The sequence below is a fragment of the Artemia sp. Qi Xiang Cuo genome, chromosome 8 (genome assembly GCF_049724085.1).
Source record: "Artemia sp. Qi Xiang Cuo chromosome 8, ASM4972408v1, whole genome shotgun sequence".
NCBI classification, from domain to species: Eukaryota; Metazoa; Arthropoda; class Branchiopoda; order Anostraca; family Artemiidae; genus Artemia; species Artemia sp. Qi Xiang Cuo.
This window is the reverse complement of record NC_142801.1, coordinates 5,927,398-5,951,352: the sequence shown is the minus strand read 5'-3', so window position 1 is coordinate 5,951,352 and position 23,955 is coordinate 5,927,398. Positions and strand designations below refer to the sequence as shown.

General features: G+C 36.1%; 1 protein-coding gene across 1 annotated transcript in view; it reads right to left on the bottom strand.

The window, feature by feature from the left end:
* LOC148949096 (cytoplasmic dynein 2 heavy chain 1-like) overlaps window positions 1-15,918 on the bottom strand; it is a 177,335-nt gene extending 161,417 nt beyond the window's left edge. Inside the window, exons 1-2 of the mRNA XM_089092623.1 lie at window positions 15,830-15,918; window positions 10,222-10,555 (exon numbers count right to left, since the gene is read on the bottom strand). Coding sequence (XP_088948749.1) covers window positions 10,222-10,555; window positions 15,830-15,918 — 423 coding nt within the window. The remainder of the gene's footprint in view (window positions 1-10,221; window positions 10,556-15,829) is intronic.
* Window positions 15,919-23,955: the final 8,037 nt, after the last annotated feature.

Here is a 23,955-nt window from a genome sequence, read left to right as displayed (position 1 = left end):
TAAAAAAAAACTTTGAGGGGGTTGCAAAAAAAAACAAAACAAGCTATATGTAGAAGCGTTGCTCAAGGGAACAATACTAATATCTAAACAACGGTTAAGCGCATTAAGCTGAATCCTTAAAGGGAGAATTTGAGGAGTTTTGGAAAAGGAACAGAGGGTAGCCAGCCCCCTTCTCCACTTTACCTTTTAGATACCCTCCTTAACAATGATTTCATTTTTAAAAGCCATTTTATTCTAAAAAAAGTCACAAGGCCTGAAAACTATGTCTCCAGGGAATGCCATGACCCCACAGTTCAATATACACTGCTACTGCAACTCTAGCTTGGACTACAACTGTGAATGCGACCATTCTGAATATGAATGCTACTGCTTGTGGCTGTGACTATATTTACTTGCGATCACATTCAGGATTTTATTAAGGATATTTAAAACACAATCAATATGAACTATGTGTAAAGATCAAAATACAAAAGTCCCCAGTACTTTCGAAAATTTTCAAGGAGATATTGAAGAAAATAAAACCAAACTATTCGGATACTTTTTGTCAAAAGGGTCGATGAGTAATATCTCAGGGATGGATTAGGGGATAAAACGGAAACCTTCAAAGCATGTTTAGGGAGATGCTCAAAAGTGATCAGACAGCAGGATTTGAATATCATCTCTCCAACACTGATCCCAATTAAAAATACATTTATTGAAAGTAAAAAAAGGTCTAATAACTATGTTTACGGGAATTCCCGGCCCCCCACAGACTCCGCTTAAGGGACTGTTAATTGTGCAATTTGCTCAGTGCTTACAAGCAGGATATATTATAGGAAAAACAGGAAAGTTTGATCGTTGGTGTGTCCACGAAAGAGCTGTTAACGTCAAACTTTAGGGAACATTAAGGGTGATTTAGATAGGGTGATTTGGATAGACAAAATAAAAAAAGACTCGATGTTTCTGAGCTAGCAAGAGGGAAATCTGTAATGTCTTCGGAGCGGCTAAATCTATTATCTTGGAACTTTCAGGGCCACTACAACAACTACTACTGCTGCCACTACTGTGGCTGGAAATGTGATTGCGACTGTGATTACTTTTGACTGCAACAACTTGTGACTTTGGCAGAAACTGCAGCCTCTTTTTCCTTTTTATACCCATATTAACGCTAATTAAAGTTAGCAAAAATCTACTTTGTTCAAAATTATCCAAAACTCAAATTATTTTGCCTCTGGGGATACCATGCTCCCGACAGCCGATAGAGAGAGTGTTGTAAGCTATGCAATGTGTCAATTATTTACACACAGCATTTATAATTGGGAAAGAGGAGGGATGTTTTTCCTGGATATACCAGAAAATAAAATGAATTTCAGGTAAAACTTTGTCAAATGCTGAGGGGGATATGGAATCAAATCAAAAGACCGTATCAGCATCCAGATTATCAAAGGTGTATACCTGCACCGCATTAAGAGCGACAGAGGGTATTAACTTTGCACTTTCAGGACCACAATTGCTGTTACTACTGTGACTGCAACTACTTTGCACAACTATTATTAGCGACTTTAACTACTTGGGACTACTTGCATGTGTTACTGTTTGTGACTTAGACCACCCATTCTTGTGACCAGGACTGTGACTGTTTGTGGTTATGACTACTTACGACAGTTACTGCGACTCCTTATGACTGTGATTACTTGTTACTGTGGCTGTGACTTAGCATATAGGCTAAAGTGACTAAGTTGTGACTTTATCCACTTATGACTTTGAATACAAGCAAATCTGACTACGTTTGACTTTGACTAATTCCACCTGTGATTACAAATATAACTATTTGTGACTACAACGGTTTGTAACTGTGACTATTTTTTACTGTGACAACTTGCGATCATGACTATTTTTGACTGTGACTACTTAAGCCTGCGAATACTTGCGACTCAGGCCACTTGCAATTGTGGCATCTTATAGCTGCGACTGTGAACACAAATGAAACACGACCGCTACTACAATTACTTCAGACTGTGAATATCTGCAACTGTGACTGAGGCTACTTACAACTGCAACTGCAGCAACTTGTAACATAAGTGCGACAGCTAATAATTGGAACTAGAGATTGCGAATGTGACTACTACTATTTATATTTTGCTTCCACCACTGGGATGGTGGTTGTGACTGGTGGTCCTCCACTGGGATGGTGGTGGCATGATGGTTAAGTCTACTACTGTAGCTTCAAACTATTGAACTAAATGGAACGAATCTAGTGACATCCTGCATGTCATAATAGCATAGTGCACCCAGGTTATCATAAAGTCTTATCTACAAAATCACTTGAATGGTTAAGGATATTAAACTGTAAACTTCATTACAAATGGATAGGGATTTTAAACTAAACCAAAAGACTCCAGGTGCATCCCAGTTTTCAAGTAAGAGTATTTTAGTTAGCTTATCAATCTCAGAAACATACTTACTTGTACTTGGGGCGGGAATCAGGCGTTTCCACCTTGCACGGTATCAAGGATCTTCGAGACCTGTTAGGACCATATAGTGCAGTCTGCTGCCAGCTGCTTTGCAAATGGTACCCATTGAGTTTTTCATGTGTGACCGAAATTTCAGAATCCCCAAATAGGTTCAAAGTCTGATTTAACCAAATTCCACCAGCTTTTCCACCGTCCTCCTTGGCGACGAGGCAAGTACTCTGTTGGCCTCCCTAAGACATGGCCCAACCATTTCAGTCGACGCTCCTTGATCTTGATAGCAATGTGTCTCTTGATACCACATATTCTTCGTAGATCCACGTTTGATATTCGATCATTCAGGTTTAGCCAGAAGGTGCTACACAGACAGGTATGCTCAAAAGCCTTCACTGAATTTTCATGTAGTCACCTCACTGACCAAGAATCGCATCCATAAAAAAGGATTGTTCGAACCAAAGACATGCAGATTAGAACTTTAGTTCTTATAATAATTTCACACCGGTTCCATAACGGTTTTCTAAGGAAAGAAAAGACAGTTTCTGCTTTCTGAAATCGGTGTTGAATATCGGCGTCAGAAAAACAATCAGTGCAAAGCTGAAAGCCAAGGTATGTGAAGCTGTTGACCTGATCCGGCAGTACTTGATTTACAGTTAACGAAATAGAATCAGTCTCATTTATTGTCATAAATTTTGTCTTCCTTATACTGGCTTTCAAGCAAATGCTATCTGCAAAAGTAACAACGTCATCGAGCATAGTTTGAGGTTTCTCTGGATCCGAAAGGATTCCGACATCATCAGCGTATTAAAGTCTCCAAGTGAAAGTTTCTGTCCAATCTGAACTCCTGGATGAGAAGATAGTGCATTTTCAAGCTCCCAACCAATACAATAGTTTAACAGCGTCGGAGACAGGACGCAGCCTTGGTTGACTCCAGACTTGTTTTACCGGAAATTCTTCAGTCTCTTCTCCATAAACTCAAAATTGGCTTACAGAACCTTTGTAGTATGCTCTAAGCAGTTTGACAAATTTCAGGGGCATTCCATCATTTCCTAGAATTTTATAAAGTTTTTGGCAAGTGAAGGAATCGAAGGCGGAAACAAAGTCCAGAAATATCAGAATTATGGGCAAGTTATACCTTTCAAACTGCTCGATAATGAGGTCGAGTACAAAAAAATTGGCAGTACTAGGTAATGCTAAGGGGGATGTTAAACAAAATCCAAAGACAATGTTTACATCCATTTTTTCGATAAGCCATATCATTAATTTTCCAGGAGCCGTAACATTCAGATATTGATGAGGTGGATCTGGAACTTATAGACCTTAGGTGCATCCCAGTTATTAATTGGCGTAGGTGCAATTTCTCAGAAACGGCTAAGATTTATAAGTTGAATATATCAGAAAATGGGATTGAATGTCGAACTAAATAAAAAAAAACCTGTACTTTCTGGTTGTCAAAATTGATTGCATGCTATATCTGAAGAAAAGGTAAGGGTACTAAATTGAAGCATTAAGATTTTGAGGAAGATGCTAAACTTAGTCAAAATACAACTATGTGCATTCTGGATGTCAAAAGTGAGCATTTGTAATATCTGAAGATTGATCAGCAAACAATATTTAGTTGCAGCTTTCAGGGGATGTTGAACGTATTCGAAAGATACTACGTACACCCAGCTTGTTAAAATGGTGAGTCTATTATCCTAGGAACAATTAAGGGTATCAAGTTTAAAATTTCAGAGAATGTTGAAGGGCGGGTTTTGAAGTCAATCTTAAGATAATATGTACATCCTAACTGTCAGAAAGGTGTAACTGCATTACCTCAAGAACGACTAATGACATTTAGTTGACACTTTGAGGGAGTGTTGAGCTTAAGACCAGCAGAAACAAATACCTATCGTAATTCAAATTCAAAACAACAATAAAATACTATTAAAAAGTAAATGAACCCCAAAACGAACAAAAAATAAAATGAACGATCATAGCAAACATAGAAATAACAAGAACTAATGTAGATGAACATAAATGTTAACACGAACAAAAATTACGTTGAGTATTCAAGTTTGGCCGTTTGGTCACTACCCCCTTCCCTTTCTCTTAACCGTAAAAGTACAAGGCGTATTGTACCATTTGAGCTCAACTAAAAACGCAGTAAATTATTATTATTTTCTTTTTTAATTACGACATTGAAAAACGAGAATGAAAATTACAGTGAAATAAAAGCTATAATTGCTGAGTTTCCATAAATTAATATCATATGCATTAAATATTCAGTATATTTTTTAATTAGTTATTTCAAGTCATCTTGTTTATTATAGTATTTTATTTTCATTTTTCGTCGATTTTTTTGAAAAAACAAAAACATACTTTTCAAGATGCATATAGTTTTCGATGAAACGCAAATGACGTAATAGGCTTTAAACTTTTAGGATAAGGCGAAGGGAAACAAGGCAAAAGCAAAATTACTTTTTGCAAGAATTTTTGTTCATTTTATGTTTACTTAAAAATTTACTTTTAATTGACACGTTTTCAGCTTTATTTATTCATCTTTATACCAGTTATATTTGCATTTGCTACAATTGCTTATTTTGATTTCTGTTCGTTTTGGGTTTAATTTATTCTTTAATAGCAAACATCACTTCTTACTTAGGCAGCGCTATTGCGCTGCCTATGATTTCAGGCAGTTTTGAGAATGAATAATTAAAGGCATTTACTTCTGCTGGTTTTAAGATTAATTTGGCTCTTTTCTTTTCTTGAAAGATCTTAAGCCGATCCGACCAGTCATGACAAAGAACAACAAAGAGAGTAATCTCAGCGAAGAAAAACCAAACGGGACCACAGCCAGTAGAAAGAAAAGATAAAAACGAAAACAACAAAGATACTTCATATGAAAACAAGGCGTCTTTTTCATACAGGCGAAATATCCACGTCGTTTTAGTTTTTATCTTTCTGCTGGCCGCAGTCCCGTTTGTTTATTCTTTGTTGAAATTTCTCTCTTTGTTGTTCTCTTTTACTTTTCTTTGAAAAGACCTCTCTATCGGATTGCTTTTTTTTACCTTTGACTATGCTTTACACGTGTGAAGCCAAATTATTTAGGCTTTTCAAATTTATTTTATTTTCTATAAGTTTTACCTATGGCTTAATTATATTTATGTTTATATTTTACAACTAACAGTATTTGCAATAAATATGAATCGAGGCCCAGAGTAGACTTTTGACCTATCCAGCCCCTTTCCCAGATTGTTCAGTAGAAATATAGGCATATTGCACGTTACTTGAAACAAAGTATCTCAATGGTTTTGCAACCTGAAGTATCATAGGCAGCGCGCTAGCGCTGCCTATGTTCAGGATAGTTAATTTCCAGATAGAAAACATATTTTTGAGGAGGACACTCCCCCACAACCCTCAGGGCAAGGATTATAAGTTAGGCCCTGGGGGCATATAAGATTTTTATTGAAATCTTTGTCGTATTAACTTGAAAAAGGGCTCATTCGATTTGAAATTCAAAGGACTAGTACCCTTTTTAATAGTCGAAAGTGATTTGAGGGCAACTAACCCCCCTCTCACACCAACCTTTTCCCCAGACACATCAAATCAAAATGTTTAGAAAGCCTTTTTTTGGAAATTAGGTCTTTAAGGATGACAACCCCTCCCACCACAGCCCTCAGGGCAAGAGTTGTAAGTTATGCCCTTTGGGCATATAAAGTTTTTATTGAAAGCGTTGTCGTAGAAACTTCAAAAGGGCTCATTCAATTTGAAATTGAAAGGGCTAGTGCCTTTTTTAATAGTTGAAAGTCAATAGATAGTCTCACGCCCACCATTTTCCCAAGCACATCGAATTAAAATTTTTAGATATCCATTTTGTTCAACGTAGTTGAAAGTTCTGGAAATTTGGTTTTTTAGGATGATAACCCCCTCAGAGCGTTCAGTGTAAGGGTTATAAGTTATGCCCTGAGGGCATATAAAGTTTTTATTGAAAGCGTTGTCGTAAAAACTTCAAAAGGGCTCATTCGCTTGAAAATTTGAGTGGCTAGTGCCCTTTTTAATAGTCGGCAGTGATTGGAGGGCAACTAGCCCCCCCCCCCACACACATCATTCCCCCAAACACATCCAATCAAAATTTTGAGATAGCCATTTTGTTCAGCGTCGTTGTATTCAAGATAGAAAACATGTTTTTGAGAAGGACACTCCCCCACAACCCTCAGGGCAAGGGTTTTAAGTTATGGCCTGGGGGCATATAAAGTTTTTTATAGAAGGCGTTGTCATAGAAACTTCAGAACACGCTCATTTGATTGGAAATTTAAAGGGCTAGTACCCTTTTTAATAGTCGAAAGTGATTGAAGTGCAACTATCCCCCCATCTCACGCCCATCATTTCCCCAAACACAACCAAACCAAAATTTTAAATAGACATTTTGTTCAAAGCACTTGATTTACAGATGGAAAATATGTTTTTTAGGAGGACACTCCACCAAAACCATTAGGGCAAGGGCTTTAAGTTATGCCCTGAGGGCATATAAGGTTTTTATAGAAGGCGTTGTCATAGAAACTTCATAACAGGCTCATTCAATTGGAAATGCAAAGGGTTAGTACCCTTTTTAATAGTCAAAAGTGATTGGAGGGCAAATAGCCCCCCACACCCTTCATTCCCCCAAACACATCCAGTAAAAACTTTTAGATACCCATTTTGTTCAGTGTAGTTGATTTCCAGATAGAAAATATGTTTTTCAGGAGGACACTCCCCCACATCCCTCAGGGCAAAGGTTTTAAGTTATGCCCTGGGGGTATATAAGGTTTTTAAAGAAGGCGTTGTCGTAGAAGCTTCAATAAAAGCTCATTCGACTGGAAATTCAAAAGGCTGGTGCCCTTTTTAATAGTCGAAAGTGATTGGAGGGCAACTAGCCCCCCTACCCCCCCCCCCCACGCCCATCATTCCCCCAAACACATCCAATAAAAATTTTGAGATAGCCATTTTGTTCAGGGTAGTTGATTTCCAGATAGAAAATATATTTTTTAGGATGACACTCCCCCACAACCCACAGGGCAAGGATTAAAAGTTTTGCCTTGGGGCCATATAAGGTTTTTATTGAATCTCTGTCGTAGAAACTTGAAAAAGGACTCATTCGATTTGAAATTTAAAGCATTAGCACCCTTTTTAATAGTCGAAAGGGATTTGAGGGCAACTAACCCCCCTCTCACTCCCAACTTTTCCCCAATTACATCCAATCAAAACTTTTAGATAGCCAGTTTTTGGAAATTAGGTCTTTAAGGATGACGACCGCTCCCTCCACAGCCCTCAGGGATGGGGGTGGTAAGTTATGCCCTTGGGGCATATAAAGTTTTTATTGAAAGTGCTGTCGCAGAAACTTCAAAAGGGCTCATTCAGTTGGAAATTGTAAGGGCTAGTGTCTTTTTTAATAGTTGAAAGCGATTGGATAGGAACTAACACCCCTCTCACGCCCACTGTTTCCCCAAACATATCGAATTAAAATTTTGAGATTTCCATTTTGTTCAATGTATTTGAAAGTTCTGGAAATTTCATCTTTTAGGATGATAGCCCCCTCAGAGCCGTCAGTGCAAGGGTTGTAAGTTATGCCCTGGGGGCATATAAAGTTTTTATTGAAAGCACTGTCGTAGAAACTTCAAAAGGGCTCATTCGTTTGGAAATTCGAGTGGCTAATGCCCTTTTTCAATAGTCGAAAGTAATTGGAGGACAACTAGCCCCCCCCACGCCCATCATTCCCCCAAACACATCCAATCAAAATTTTGAGATAGCCATTTTGTTCAGCGTAGTTGATTTCCAGATAGAAAATATTGAGGGTTTTGAGGGACACTCCCCCAAAACCCTCAGGGCAAGGGTTTTAAGTTATGGCCTGGGGTTATATAAGGTTCTTATAGAAGGTATTGTCGTAAAAACTTAAAAACAGGCTCATTCGATTGAAAATTCAGAGGGCTAGTACCTTTTTAAATAGTCGAAAGTGATTTGAGGGTAACTAGCCTCCCACGCCCATCATTCCCCCAAATACATCCAATCAAAATTCTGAGATAGCTATTTTGTTCAGTGCAGTTGATTTCCCGATAGAAAATATGTTTTTGAGGAGTAAACTCCCCCAAAACCCTCAGGGCAAGGGTTTCAAGTTATGCACTGGTGGCATATAATGTTTTTACAGAAGGCGTTGTCTTAGAAACTTCAAAACAGGCTCATTCGATTGGAAATTCAAAGGACTAGTAGCTTTTTTCATAGTCGAAAGTGATGGAGCGCAACAAGTCCCCCCCCCCCCCCTCAACACCCATCATTCCCCCAAACACATCCAATTAAAATTTTGAGATAGAGATTTTGTTCAGCGTAGTTGATTTCCACATAGAAAACATGTTTTTGAGGAGGACACTCCCCCACAACCCTCAGGGCAACGGTTTTAAGTTATACCCTGGGGGCATTTAAGGTTTTAATAGAAGGTTTTGTCGTAGAAACTTCAAAACAGGCTCATTCGACTGGAAATTCAAATGATAGTACCCTTTTTAATAGTCAAAAGTGATTAGAAGGCAACCAGCCCCCCCTCTCTACGCCCATCATTCCCCCAAACCCATTTAATTAAAATTTGGAGGTAGCCATTTTGTTCAGCGTAGTTGATTTCCAGATAGAAAATATGTTTTTGAGGAGGACACTCCCCCACAACCCTCGGGGCAAGGGTTTTAAGTTATGACCTGGGGTCATGTAAGGTTTTATAGAAGGCTTTGTCGAAGAAACTTCAAAACAGGCTCACAGAGTCCAGATATTTCAAAGGGTGTATGTTGTTAAGAATTGCTGAAAATTTTTCTCCAGCATACAAATAGTAGGCCAAACTATAAAGTCTTAAAAAACGAAAAGATTTAAAGTGGTATTTTCTATTCCCTGAAAAGACTATGTCAATCTAAAACGAACAGAAATTAATTAAAAAAAATTTCCACAAAAGAAGTTTTTCAAAGAAAAGTGAAGAACTCCATTAAACAAATAATGAGCAAAAATAAAATCAAATAATCTACAAAGCTCGAAATTACCATACATCAGCATTGATAAATAAGTGAAACCCAAAACGAAAAGAAATTACAATAAATAACCGAGTTAAACTCAAAACGAGCAGAAATTAACATAAGTTGGGTGAAAACCCCAATGCCTTCCTAACGAAAATTTGCACTTTACTGAAAAAATGCAAATGAATGTGCATTGTCAGTTTAATATACATATATTGATATTTAGTAATCAAAATTTTAAAATTATTTGATTTATGAAATTTATAAAAATAAAAACATTTATATTTTTTCAGTAAAGTGCAAATTTCATTCTGGCCTTGGGAAGGCACAAGGGTTTTGCACCCAACTTCTGTTAATTTCTGCTTGTTTTGAGTTTGACTCGGTTATTTATTATAATTTCTGTTTGTTTTGGGTTTTATTTATTTATCGATGCTGATTTGTGGTAGTTTCGAGCTCGGTAGATTATTTGATTTTGTTTTTGCTCATTTTTTGTTTAATGGAGATCTTTACTTTTCTTTGAAAAACTTATTTTGTGGAACAAGTTTTTTTAATTAATTGTGAGTAAAAAATGATCTAACAGTCCTTTCAAGATCACTTTCAACTGCCAAATTTTCCGTATGAAGCAAAAACGATGATATTCACTTGCGTAAACTCGTTCTTTGACATTTGCTAGAAACTGCTCAGACAACTAATTTAATGCTGAACTTCCCTGTCCTTTGAGCTAGGCTTTAAAATAAAAGTCTCAGCTTATATTATGAATATAAACTTACCTGGGAGTCCATCTCCTTGTAATTAAGATTCTTCAGAACTTTATCAAAGTTGATAGAGTTCATTGAAAATTGAAGATTAGCTCTTGGAAAGAAGTCATTCATCAAAGTTTCAAAATTCTGGGTGTCTTTTATCGTTAATTTTGACATAGTGCTTGTTTTGATGGCCTCTTTTACGACCTCTGACTCCCTTTCGGCCTCTTTTACGACCTCTTTTACGGCCTCTGATTCCCTGTCTGAGTCGGATAGTGTCCGCAGCAATGATCCAGCTTTCAATAAAACACCTTTAAGGGAACGTAAGCCCCAGTCATAATGCCGTTGTTTTGACATGAGATTTCTAAAAAATATTAATTATTACATAAGGAAAGTACACCAATAACGTCAACCTAGTACGAGCAGAAATAAAGCCAAATGTTAATTTAAGCGTCAAACAAAAATATATCATTATCAATAAATAAATAAAACCCAAAACGATCAGAAATCACAATAAATAATCTAACCAAACTTAAAACGAACAGAAACTACCACAACAGGAAAAGGTCTGACACAACATATGTATTCTTAAGAACAGAAGGTCATTTGTCGTTTACTGGACCCAAATATTATTTCTAGCTGTATTTCAATTTGTCATAAATCAACAAAAAAGGAAAAAATCACCACAACAACCAAGATTACTCAAACAAACTAACAAAATATAGATTGACAGTTTAAATATATTCATCTTCATTCCTAAAAGTCTCAGCGATTTGGATTTATTAAAATTGTAAAAGAGAAACCGTTAAAAAGAAATTTTTCAGTGAAGCGCAAACGACGTCTTCATCTTTAGAATGCCTAGAAGTGTCAGCTCAACTCCTGTTTGTGGCAGTTCTTACTCACTATTAAATAAAAAAAAAAAAAAATTTTTCAACTGAAAGTAAGGAGCAACATTAAAACTTAAACCAAACAGAAACTATTACGTATATGAAGGGGTTTGCCCTCTAGTCAATACCTCGCCCTTTATGCTAAAGGTGTTTTTTAGTACTTTCAAAAGAGTTATCTGTTCTAATTAACCAGCCTTTGTGATTCAGGGGTTTGTGATTCGAACAAAACTTTAGTGTAAAGAGCAAGGTATTGACTACGGGTAAACTCCCTAATATACGTAATAAAAACAGACTAAATATAGAAGTTCGTTACGTAAGTTACGTAATAAAAAAATTTCGAGAAAGCCATTTCGCCAAAGCAATAAAGTTAATGTGCAAATTTCATTCAAATTATTAATGTACAGTGAGCCAAAATCAAAGCTGTATTAATTCAAAAATATTCAGAAATTAAATAAAAAACAAGCTTTTTTAACTGAAAGTAAGGAGCAACATTAAAACTTAAGACAAACAGAAATTATTACGTATATGAAGGGATTTGCCCCCTAGTCAATACCTCGCTCTTTACGCTAAAGTTTTTTATTGTTTAAAAAAAAAAATTGTGTAACAGAGTCAAGCCTTAGCATAAAGAGCAAGGTATTGACTGGGGGGCAAAACCCTTCATATACGTAGTCTAATAATTTCTGTTTGTTTTAAGTTTTAATGTTGCTCCTTACTTTCAGTTGAGAAAACTTGTTTTTTTTTATTTCATTTCTGATCGTTTTTTAGATAATACTGGGAAATCCGGCGCCCCCTTCATAAGAATGTCCCTTCCCCAACAAATGCATCCTCCATGGAAAGATCCTCTCTCGAACCCCCTCCCCCCACCAGAAAAAATACCTCCTGAAACGTATATATACACAGACATTTACCAATACTATATGTAAACATTGGGCAAAGTTCATAACTTGAAGCCCTTTCCCAGGAAACTGTGGGGGATTAATTCGTCCTTAAAGACATATTTATTAGATTTTCGACAATGCTGAACAAAATGGTTATCTTAAAATTTTAATTAGGTGGCTTCGGGAAAAAAATGAGCGTGGGGCCAAGTTGCCCTCCAATTTTTTTGGTCACTTAGAATGGGCACTAGAGCTTTTAGTCTCCGTTTAGATGGGCCCTCTCACGATATTCTCGGACTACTGGATTGATATGATCACCCCTGGGAAAAGAAAAAAAAAAAAAAAAAACAATATAACCACGCATCCGAGATCTTTCTTCTGGCAAAAAAAAAAAAATACAAAATTCAGTGTTTTTGCAGATAGGAGCTTAAAACTTCTACATTAAGGTTCTCTGATACGCTGAATCTGATGGTGTGATTTTCATGAAAGTTCTATGACTATTAGGGGCTGTTTCCCTTTTTTTTGAAAATAAGACAAATTTTCTCAGGTGCGTAACTTTTGATGGGTAAGACTAAACTTAATGAAACTTATATGTTTGAAATCAGCAAAAAATTCGATGCTATTGATGTATCTATTGGTATCAAAATTACAGTTTTTAGAGTTCTGGTTACTATTGAGCCGGGTCGCCCCTTACTTACAGTTCGTTACCACGACCCGTTTGATAACATTATATTCCTAAATATATATTTAGTAGAAGGGACGAGTGAAACCAAAATACAGAAGAATGAAATATACTGTGGCCATAAGCTGATTTATACTTACTTCAAGTTGACTTTAGACCCTCTTTCATTATTTAACTTATAAATCTTCATGACACAAGAAAACCAACAAGATAAATCACATCTAGATGATGGACACATCTAGACTTGTCAATCTAGATGACACAAGAAAACCAACAAGGTAAATCACACACAGTGAAAACAGAGAGGAGAATGAAAACATTTCAGTTGAGAGCTGTTCTGAACTGTATTCTGTCAACGGATTATTCAGCTAGCTAAGAAACAAACTTACCTCTATAGTCAAAATTGCATCCTGAATCCAACTTTAACATTCATTTGCACCGAAAATGAGCTTTACCTCTAACCCTATATATACCAATTCAGGGTATATTCCAATTCAGAATAGAGGTTATATTTGTATATTATAAGGGGTTGGGGTAAAGTTCATTTCTGAAGCAAATGAATGTTGACTTTGAATTCACGATGCAGTTCTGACAATATAGCTAAGTTTGAACTTTACTCCTATCCCTCACCCCCTAATGCACAAATAGATACCCTGATTGGTATTTATAGGAGTGGGGGTAATGTTCATTTCCGAGGTATAAAATGTTAGATTTGGATTCAGGATGCATTTCTGACTAAAGAGGTAAGTTTGTTTCTTATCTGTCTGAATAATCCGTTAATATAAACGTTAACCATTCTGGAAACCTGAAACACAGCTTAGAAGAAATCAGAACTCATAGCTGGAGAGTGACTGATCTCTATCAATAATGAGATATCTGATCACTATGTTATACAAAACACACCAGGAAAAAATATAATTTCTCAGGAAGAAAATACCCAATGAGCAAGTTATAGCAAACACACAAGGAAGAAAAAATAATTTGTAAAATCAACTACGACTCCTGAAAAGCCACTGAGCAAGAAGGTAGTAGAGTGCTCAGATTTGTACTTCAGAGCACAAAAACCTGTAGCACTACTGGGAACGAGCCAGTAATCGAGGTCTTTGACATGTGCTATTCTTAATAACAACAACCATTTCTATTGCAATATCAATTTTATTAACAATTTTCTTATTATAAAGCGCTTATGGTAGTGAATGGCTACTAAAAGTTAAGTCTTGTAAAAGAAACTCAGAATCTCATAAGCAAAATTTGATAACAATTAGCATAGCCAAAGGATACACTTTTTCAGGTGATTACGAAAAGAAAATTCTTCAATTTACAATTTACCAAACGCAGGATAATATACGGTTAAAAGCATAATAAAATTCGTATAATCTTATAAAAAAGGAGAAAAAAACATCCTAAAATGGTATGTAATTCTGACGAAAATTGCAATAATAGGTTTTGTATTTTGAAGAGCCATATAGCTAAGCTTATAGCCCTTATGCATAAAAAAAATCCTTCCTTTCAGGATAATTACATAAAAACAAAATTGTTCAACCGAAAGTAAGGAGTAACATTAAAACTTAAAACGAACAGAAATTATTACATATATGAAGGTAGATGCCGGATACCTCGCTCTTTACGCTAAAGTTTTTTTTTTATTATTTTAACAAATAAATTTGTGTGACAGAGTAAAACTTTAGCGTAAAGAGGGAGGCGTTGAGGAGAGGACAGCCCCTTTCAAATACGGAATAATTTCTGTTCGTTTTAAGTTTTATTGTCACTCCTCACTTTCAGTTAAATTTTTTTTTTATTTAATTTCAGAACCTTTTTGGATTAATGCTGCTTTGATTTTCGCTCACCGTACATAAATAATTAGAATGAAATTTGCACATCAATTTCATTGTTTTGGATAGATGGCTTTCTCGAAATTTTGTTGTGACGTAACTTACGAATTAACTTACGTAAAGAACTTCTATATTTGTGTGTTTTTTAAAGTATATTAGGGAGTTTTACTCCCTAATATACTCGCTCTCTACGCTCTCTACGCTAAAGTTTGAATTTAGTTTGAATCATAAACCCCTGAATCACAAAGGCCGGTTAATTGAAATAGATAGCTCTTTTGAAAGTACTAAGAAAAACTTTAGCGTAAAGGGTGATGTATTGACTAGGGGGCAAACCCCTTCATATACGTAGCCTAATAATTTCTGTTTGCTTTAAGTTTTAATGTTGCTCCTTAGTTTCAGTTGAAAAAACTTGTTTTTTTATTTAATTCCTGATCGTTTTTTAAATAATGCTGGCAAATCCGGAACCCCCTTCATAAAAATGTCCCTTCCCCCACGAAAGAATCCTCCATGGAAATATCCTCCCTCGACCCCCCCCCCCCTTCAGAAAAAATCCCTCCTGAAACGTCTGTATACACAGACATTTACCAATAGTATATGTAAACAATGGGCAAAGTTCATAATTTGCAGCCCATCCCCCGGGAGCTGTGGGGGATTAATTCATCCTTAAAGACATATTTATTAGATTTTCGACAATGCTGAACAAAATTGCTATCTTAAAATTTTGATTGGGTGACTTTTGGAAAAAAATGATTGTGGGAGGGGGCCAAGTTGCCCTCCAATTTTTTTGGTCACTTAAAAAGGGCACTAGAACTTTTAGTTTCCGCTCAGATGGGCCCTATCACGATATTTTAGCACTACTGGATTGATACAATCACCCCTGGAAAAAAAAACAAAAAACAAACAGACACGCATCCGTGATCATTCTTCTGGCAATAAATACAAAATTTCATGTTTCTGCAGATAGGAGCTTGAAACTTCTATGGTAGGGTTCTCTAATACGCTGAATCTGATGGTGTGATTTTCATTAAAGTTAATTGACTATTAGGGGCTGTTTTCCTCATTTTTCAAAAATAAGGCAAATTTTCTTAGGCGCGCAACTTTTGATGGGTAAGACTAAACTTAATGAAACTTATATATTTGAAATCATCATAAAAATCCAATTCTTTGATGAATCTATTGGTATAAAAATTTAGTTTTTTAAAGTTTTGGTCACTATTGAGCCGGGCTGCTTCTTACTTACAGTTCGTTACCACGAACTGTTTGATAACATTATAGGCCTCAACATATATTTAGCAGAAGGACGAGTGAAACCAAAAACAGAAAAATGAAATATACCGGGGCCATAAGCTGAGTTATACTTACCTCAAGTTGACTTTAAACCCTCTTTCATTATTTAAACTATCAATCTTCATGACACAAGAAAACCAACAAGGTATTTCACATCGACGCATCTAGACTTTTCAATTTAGATGACACAAGAAAACCAAAAGGGTAAATCAAAGACAGTGAAAAAAGAGAAGAGAATGAAAACATTTCAGTTGAGAGCTGCTCTGAACTATATTCGGTGCAGGAATATGAGTAAACAAAACAAAAAATACAGATAAAAGTCCAGAGGAACATTTTAAAATTCATTGGGCAAAGCTAATATTCATAATACAAATTCTGGAGGATAACATTTCTATAAAGGGATTATTCAGCTAGCTAAGAAACAAACTTACCTCTATAGTCAAAATTGCATCCTGAATCCAAATTTTACATTTATTTGCACTGGAAATGAGCTTTACCTCTAGCCCTATATATACCAATTCAGGGTATATTCGAATTCAGGGTAGAGGCTAGATTTGCATATTATGAGGGGTTTGGGTAAAGTTCATTTCTGAGGCAAATGAATGTTGACTTTGGATTCAGAAGCAGTTCTGACAATATAGCTAAGTTTGAACTTTACTTCTATCCCCCACCCCCTAATGCGCAAATAGATACCCTGATTGGTATATATAGGAGCGGGGGTAAAGTTCATTTCCGAAGCACAAAATATAAGATTTGGATTCAGGATGTATTGCTCACTAAAGAGGTAAGTTTGTTTTTTATCTATCTAAATAATCAGTAGAAAGGCCCCTAGTACTCGTGACGGGACCGTGTGCTGCCATCTACAATTTGGTCTAACGCTGACGGGAAATAATTTATTAAAGGATTATCGATCCCTGAAGGGGAGAGAATTTCTGAGAACTTGATTTGCATAATCAAGGGGAGAAAATTTCCGAGAAATTGATTTGCATAATCGAGGGGAATGTATTGATCGACCCAAGGGGAATTTATTTGTTGTTTCTAAGGGGAATTATTGATTCACGAAAGGTAAATTAGAAATGACATCACTTGTTTCCAAGAAATTATACGGGACTCTAAAGAGATAAATTAATGTTCTATTTTTAAAATACGGCTTCTTTGATCTTTAGACTTAGCGATAAAATTAATATTCTATAGAAACCATAATAGTGTAGCTAAGAAAACCTATAAGATGAAGAGATTAATGCGGGAAATAGTTTTATAGGAATTTCAAATGTGACAGCGCAGGGATGCCGAAACAAAAGGAACACCCAGAAATTACGTTTAGGGATTATTTGGGCGAAACCACTCGAGACATTTTAGAGGATTATTTAAGCGAAACCGTTTGATGCATTTTCGAAGATCATTTTAGAAGATGATTTAGAAGAGGATTTGAGGGTGAAACTCTGTGGTCGTTATAATACGCAAGTTCCATTTGAACAATGTTGTGAGGTCCCCTACCCCAGCCTCAAATGCCCCACCCCAACCCTAAAGGACATCCCAACCCAAACCCCAATGGGCCCCTCTACCCCAACCGCAAATGGTCCCCTGGCCCCCAAAGCCCCCCGGGCCCCAAACCCCCCCCAACTGCCCCCAGGACCCCACATTTAAAAAAAAACTTTGTTGAATCAATTTGTTTGCTAGTCTGGGTTGGTTTTTTGCAAGTCCAAATATTTATCTTTGTTCGTTTGTATATCTAAACTGCCTGTCTTTCTCTGTTTCCATGTCTGATTCTATTTGTTTGCTTGTCTGGGTTGGTGTTTGCAAATCCAAGTATTTGTCTTTGTTGTTTTGTATATCTAAAGTGCCTGTCTTTCTCTAATTGCATGTCTGATTCTATTTGTTTGCATATCTGGGTTGGTGTTTGCAAGTCCAAGTATTTGTCTTTGTTGCTTTGTACATCTAAAGTGCATGTCTTTCTCTGTTTACATGTCTGATTCTATTTGTTTGCATGTCTGGGTTGATGTTTGTAAGTCAAAGTATTTGTCTTTGTTGGTTTGTATATCTAAAGTGGCTGTCTTTCTCTGTTTGAATGTCTGATTCTATTTGTTTGCATGTCTGGGTTGGTGTTTGCAAGTCCAAGTATTTGTCTTTGTTGGTATGTATATCTAAAGTGCATGTGTTTTTCTGTTTGCATGTTTGATTCTATTTGTTTGCATGTCTGGGTAGGTGTTTACAAGTCCAAGTGTTTGTCTTTGTTGGTTTGTATATCTAAAGTGCCTGTCTTTCTCTGTTTGCATGTCTGATTCTATTTGTTTGCATGTCTGGATTGGTTTTTGTAAGTCCAAGTATTTGTTTTCGTTGGTTTGTATATCTAAAGTGCCTGTCTTTCTCTTTTTGCATGTCTGATTCTATTTTTTTGTATGTCTGGGTTGGTGTTTGCAAGTCCAAGTATTTTTCTTTGTTGGTTTGTATATCTAAAGTGCTTGTCTTTCTCTCTTTACATGTCTGATTCTATTTGTTTGCATGTCTGGGTTTTTGTTTGCAATTCCAAGATTTTGTCTTTGTTGGTTTGTATATCTAGACTGCATGTCTTTCTCTGTTTGCATTTCTGATTCTATTTGTTTGCATGTCTGGGTTGGTGTTTGAAAGTGCAGGTATTTGTCTTTTTTGGTGTTTATATCTAAACTGTATGTCTTTCTCTGTTTGCATTTTGATTCTATTTGTTTTCATGTATGGGTTGGTGTTTGCAAGAAGAAGTATTTGTATTTGATGGTTTGTATATATAAAGTGCCTGTCTTTCTCTGTTTGCATGTCTAATTCTATTTGTTTGCATGTCTGGGTTGGTGTTTGCAATTCCATGTATTTGTCTGTGTTGGTTTTTATATCTAAAGTGCTTGTCTTTCTCTGTTTGCATGTCCGATTCTATTTTTTTGCATATCTGGGTTGGTGTGTGCAATTCCAAGTATTTGTCTTTTTTGGTTTGTATATCTAAAGGGCTTTTCTTTCTCTGTTTGCATGTCTGATTCTATTTGTTTGCATGACTGGGTTGGTTTTTGCAAGTCCAAGTATTTTTCTTTGTTGGTTTGTACATCTAAAGTGCCTGTCTTTCTCTGTTTGCATGTCTGATTCTATTTGTTAGCATGTCTGGGTTGGTGTTTGCAAGTGCAAGTATTTGTCTTTGTTGGTTTGTATATCAAAAGTGCTGATTCTATTTGTTTGCATGTCTGTGTTGGTGTTTGCAAGTCCAAGCATTTGTATTTGTTGGTTTGTATATCTAAAGTGGCTGTCTTTCTCTGTTTGCATGTCTGATTCTATTTGTTTGCATGTCTGGGTTGGTGTTTGCAAGTCCAAGTATTTGTCTTTGTTGGTTTGTATTTCTAAAGTGCATATCTTTCTCTGTTTGCATGTCTGATTCTATTTGTTTGCATGTCTGGGTTGGTATTTACAAGTCCAAGTATTTGTCTTTGTTGGTTTGTATATCTAAAGTGCATGTCTTTCTCTAATTGCATGTCTGATTCTATTTGTTTGCATGTCTGGGATGGTGTTTGCAAGTCCAAGTATTTGTCTTTGTTGGTTTGTATATCTAAAGTACCTGTCTTTCTCCGTTTGCATGTCTGACTCTATTTGTTTGCCTGTCTGGGCTGGTGTTTGCAAGTCCAAGTATTTGTCTTTGTTGGTTTGTATATCTAAAGTGCCGGTCTTTCTCTGTTTGCATGTCTGATTATATTTTTTTGTATGTCTAGGTTGGTGTTTGCAAGGCCAAGTATTTGTCTTTGTTGGTTTGTATATCTAAAGTTCTTGTCTTTCTCTGTTTGCATGTCTGATTATATTTGTTTGTATGTCTGAGTTGGTGATTGCAAGTCCAAGTATTTGTCTGTGTTGGTTTGTATATCTAAAGTGCCAGTCTTTCTCTGTTTGCATTTCTGATTCTATTTGTTTGCATGTCTGAGTTGGTGTTTGCAAGTCCAAGTATTTGTCTTTGTTGTTTTGTATATCGAAAGTACCTGTCTTTCTCTGTTTGCATGTCTGATTCTATTTGTTTGCATGTCTGGGTTGGTGTTTACAAGTCCAAGTATTTGTCTTTGTTGGTTTGTATATCTAAAGTTCTTGTCTTTCTCTCTTTGCATGTCTGATTCTATTTGTTTGCATGTCTGGGTTTGTGTTTGCAAGTCTAAGTATTTGTCTTTGTTGGTTTGTATATTTAAAGTACATGACTTTCTCTGTTTGCATGCCTGATTCTATTTGTTTGCATGTCTGGGTTGGTGTTTGCAAGTAAAATTATTTGTATTTGTTGGTTTGTATATCTAAAGTGCTTGTCTTTCTCTGTTTGTGTGTCTGATTCTATTTGTATGCATGTCTGGGCTATTGTTTGCAAGTCCAAGTATTTGTGTTTGTTGGTTTGTATATCTAAAGTGCCTGTCTTTTTCTCTTTGCATGTCTGATTCTATTTGTTTGCATGTCTGGGTTGGTGTTTGCAAGAAGAAGTATTTGTCTTTGTTGGTTTGTAAATCTAAAGTGCATGTCTTTCTCTGTTTGCATGTCTTATTATATTTGTTTGAATGTCTGGGTTGGTGTTTGCAAGTCCAAGTATTTGTCTTTGTTGGTTTTTATATCTAAAGTGCCTGTCTTTCTATGTTTGCATGTCCGATTATATTTTTTGCATATCTGGGTTGGTGTTTGCAATTCCAAGTATTTGTCTTTGTTGGTTTGTAAATCTAAAGGGCTTGTCTTTCTCTGTTTGCATGTCTGATTCTATTTGTTTGCATGACTGGGTTGGTGTTTGCAAGTCCAAGTATTTGTCTTTGTTGCTTTGTAAATCTAAAGTGCATGTCTTTCTCTGTTTACATGTCTGATTCTATTTGTTTGCATGTCTGGGTTGATGTTTGTAAGTCAAAGTATTTGTCTTTGTTGGTTTGTATATCTAAAGTGGCTGTCTTTCTCTGTTTGTATGTCTGATTCTATTTGTTTGCATGTCTGGGTTGGTTTTTGAAAGTCCAAGTATTTGTCTTTGTTGGTCTGTATATCTAAAGTGCATGTGTTTTTCTGTTTGCATGTATGATTCTATTTGTTTGCATGTCTGGGTAGGTGTTTACAAGTCCAAGTGTTTGTCTTTGTTGGTTTGTATATCTAAATTGCCTGTCTTTCTCTGTTTGCATGTCTGATTCTATTTGTTTGCATGTCTGGTTTGGTTTTTGTAAGTCCAAGTATTTGTTTTCGTTGGTTTGTATATCTAAAGTGCCTGTCTTTCTCTTTTTGCATGTCTGATTCTATTTTTTTGTATGTCTGGGTTGGTGTTTGCAAGTCCAAGTATTTTTCTTTGTTGGTTTGTATATCTAAAGTGCTTGTCTTTCTCTCTTTACATGTCTGATTCTATTTGTTTGCATGTCTGCGTTTGTGTTTGCAAGTCCAAGTATTTGTCTTTGTTGGTTTGTATATATAAAGTACCTGTCTTTCTCTGTTTGCATGTCTGATTCTATTTGTTTGAATGTCCGGGTTGGTGTTTGCAAGTCCAAGTATTTGTTTTTGTTGGTTTGTATAGCTAAAGTGCCTGTCTTTCACTGTTTGCATTTTGATTCTATTTTTTTGCATGTCTGAGTTGGTGTTTGCAAGAAGAAGTATTTGTCTTTGTTGGTTTGTATATCCAAAGTGCCTGTCTTTCTCTGTTTGCATGTCTAATTCTATTTGTTTGCATGTCTGGGTTGGTGTTTGCAAGTCCATGTATTTGTCTTTGTTGGTTTTTATATCTAAAGTGCTTGTCTTTCTCTGTTTGCATGTCCGATTCTATTTTTTTGCATATCTGGGTTGGTGTGTGCAATTCCAAGTATTTGTCTTTTTTGGTTTGTATATCTAAAGGGCTTTTCTTTCTCTGTTTGCATGTCTGATTCTATTTGTTTGCATGACTGGGTTGGTTTTTGCAAGTCCAAGTATTTTTCTTTGTTGGTTTGTACATCTAAAGTGCCTGTCTTTCTCTGTTTGCATGTCTGATTCTATTTGTTAGCATGTCTGGGTTGGTGTTTGCAAGTGCAAGTATTTGTCTTTGTTGGTTTGTATATCAAAAGTGCTGATTCTATTTGTTTGCATGTCTGAGTTGGTGTTTGCAAGTCCAAGCATTTGTATTTGTTGGTTTGTATATCTAAAGTGGCTGTCTTTCTCTGTTTGCATGTCTGATTCTATTTGTTTGCATGTCTAGGTTGGTGTTTGCAAGTCCAAGTATTTGTCTTTGTTGGTTTGTATGTCTAAAGTGCATGTCTTTCTCTGATTGCATGTCTGATTCTATTTGTGTGCATGTCTGGGTTGGTGTTTACAAGTCCAAGTATTTGTCTTTGTTGGTTTGTATATCTAAAGTGCTTGTCTTTCTCTAATTGCATGTCTGATTCTATTTGTTTGCATGTCTGGGTTGGTGTTTGCAAGTCCAAGTATTTGTCTTTGTTGGTTTGTATATCTAAAGTTCTTGTCTTTCTCAGTTTGCATGTCTGACTCTATTTGTTTGCCTGTCTGGGCTGGTGTTTGCAAGTCCAAGTATTTGTCTTTGTTGGTTTGTATATCTAAAGTGCCGGTCTTTCTCTGTTTGCATGTCTGATTCTATTTTTTTGTATGTCTGGGTTGGTGTTTGCAAGTCCAAGTATTTTTCTTTGTTGGTTTGTATATCTAAAGTGCTTGTCTTTCTCTCTTTACATGTCTGATTCTATTTGTTTGAATGTCTGCGTTTGTGTTTGCAAGTCCAAGTTTTTGTCTTTGTTGGTTTGTATATTTAAAGTGCATGTCTTTCTCTGTTTGCATGTCTGATTCTATTTGTTTGAATGTCTGGGTTGGTGTTTGCAAGTCCAAGTATTTGTCTTTGTTGTTTTGTATATTTAAAGTGCCTGTCTTTCTCTGTTTGCATTTTGATTCTATTTGTTTGCATGTCTGGGTTGGTGTTTGCAAGAAGAAGTATTTGTCTTTGATGGTTTGTATATCTAAAGTGCCTGTCTTTCTCTGTTTGCATGTCTAATTCTATTTGTTTGCATGTCTGGGTTGGTGTTTGCAAGTCCAGGTATTTGTCTTTGTTGGTTTTTATATCTAAAGTGCTTGTCTTTCTCTGTTTGCATGTCAGATTCTATTTTTTTGCATATCTGGGTTGGTGTGTGCAATTCCAAGTATTTGTCTTTTTTGGTTTGTATATCTAAAGGGCTTTTCTTTCTCTGTTTGCATGTCTGATTCTATTTGTTTGCATGACTGGGTTGGTTTTTGCAAGTCCAAGTATTTTTCTTTGTTGGTTTGTACATCTAAAGTGCCTGTCTTTCTCTGTTTGCATGTCTGATTCTATTTGTTAGCATGTCTGGGTTGGTGTTTGCAAGTCCAAGTATTTGTCTTTGTTGGTTTGTATATCAAAAGTGCTGATTCTATTTGTTTGCATGTCTGAGTTGGTGTTTGCAAGTCCAAGCATTTGTATTTGTTGGTTTGTATATCTAAAGTGGCTGTCTTTCTCTGTTTGCATGTCTGATTCTATTTGTTTGCATGTCTAGGTTGGTGTTTGCAAGTCCAAGTATTTGTCTTTGTTGGTTTGTATGTCTAAAGTGCATGTCTTTCTCTGATTGCATGTCTGATTCTATTTGTTTGCATGTCTGGGTTGGTGTTTACAAGTCCAAGTATTTGTCTTTGTTGGTTTGTATATCTAAAGTGCTTGTCTTTCTCTAATTGCATGTCTGATTCTATTTGTTTGAATGTCTGGGTTGGTGTTTGCAAGTCCAAGTATTTGTCTTTGTTGGTTTGTATATCTAAAGTGCCTGTCTTTCTCAGTTTGCATGTCTGACTCTATTTGTTTGCCTGTCTGGGCTGGTGTTTGCAAGTCCAAGTATCTGTCTTTGTTGGTTTGTATATCTAAAGTGCCGGTCTTTCTCTGTTTGCATGTCTGATTCTATTTGTTTGCATGTCTAGGTTGGTGTTTGCAAGGCCAAGTATTTGTCTTTGTTGGTTTGTATATCTAAAGTTCTTGTCTTTCTCTGTTTGCATGTCTGATTTTATTTGTTTGTATGTCTGAGTTGGTGATTGCAAGTCCAAGTTTTTGTCTTTGTTGGTTTTTATATCTAAAGTGCCAGTCTTTCTCTGTGTGCATTTCTGATTCTTTTTGTTTGCATGTCTGAGTTGGTGTTTGCAAGTCAATGTATTTGTCTTTGTTGGTTTGTATATCTAAAGTACCTGTCTTTATCTGTTTGCATGTCTGATTCTATTTGTTTGAATGT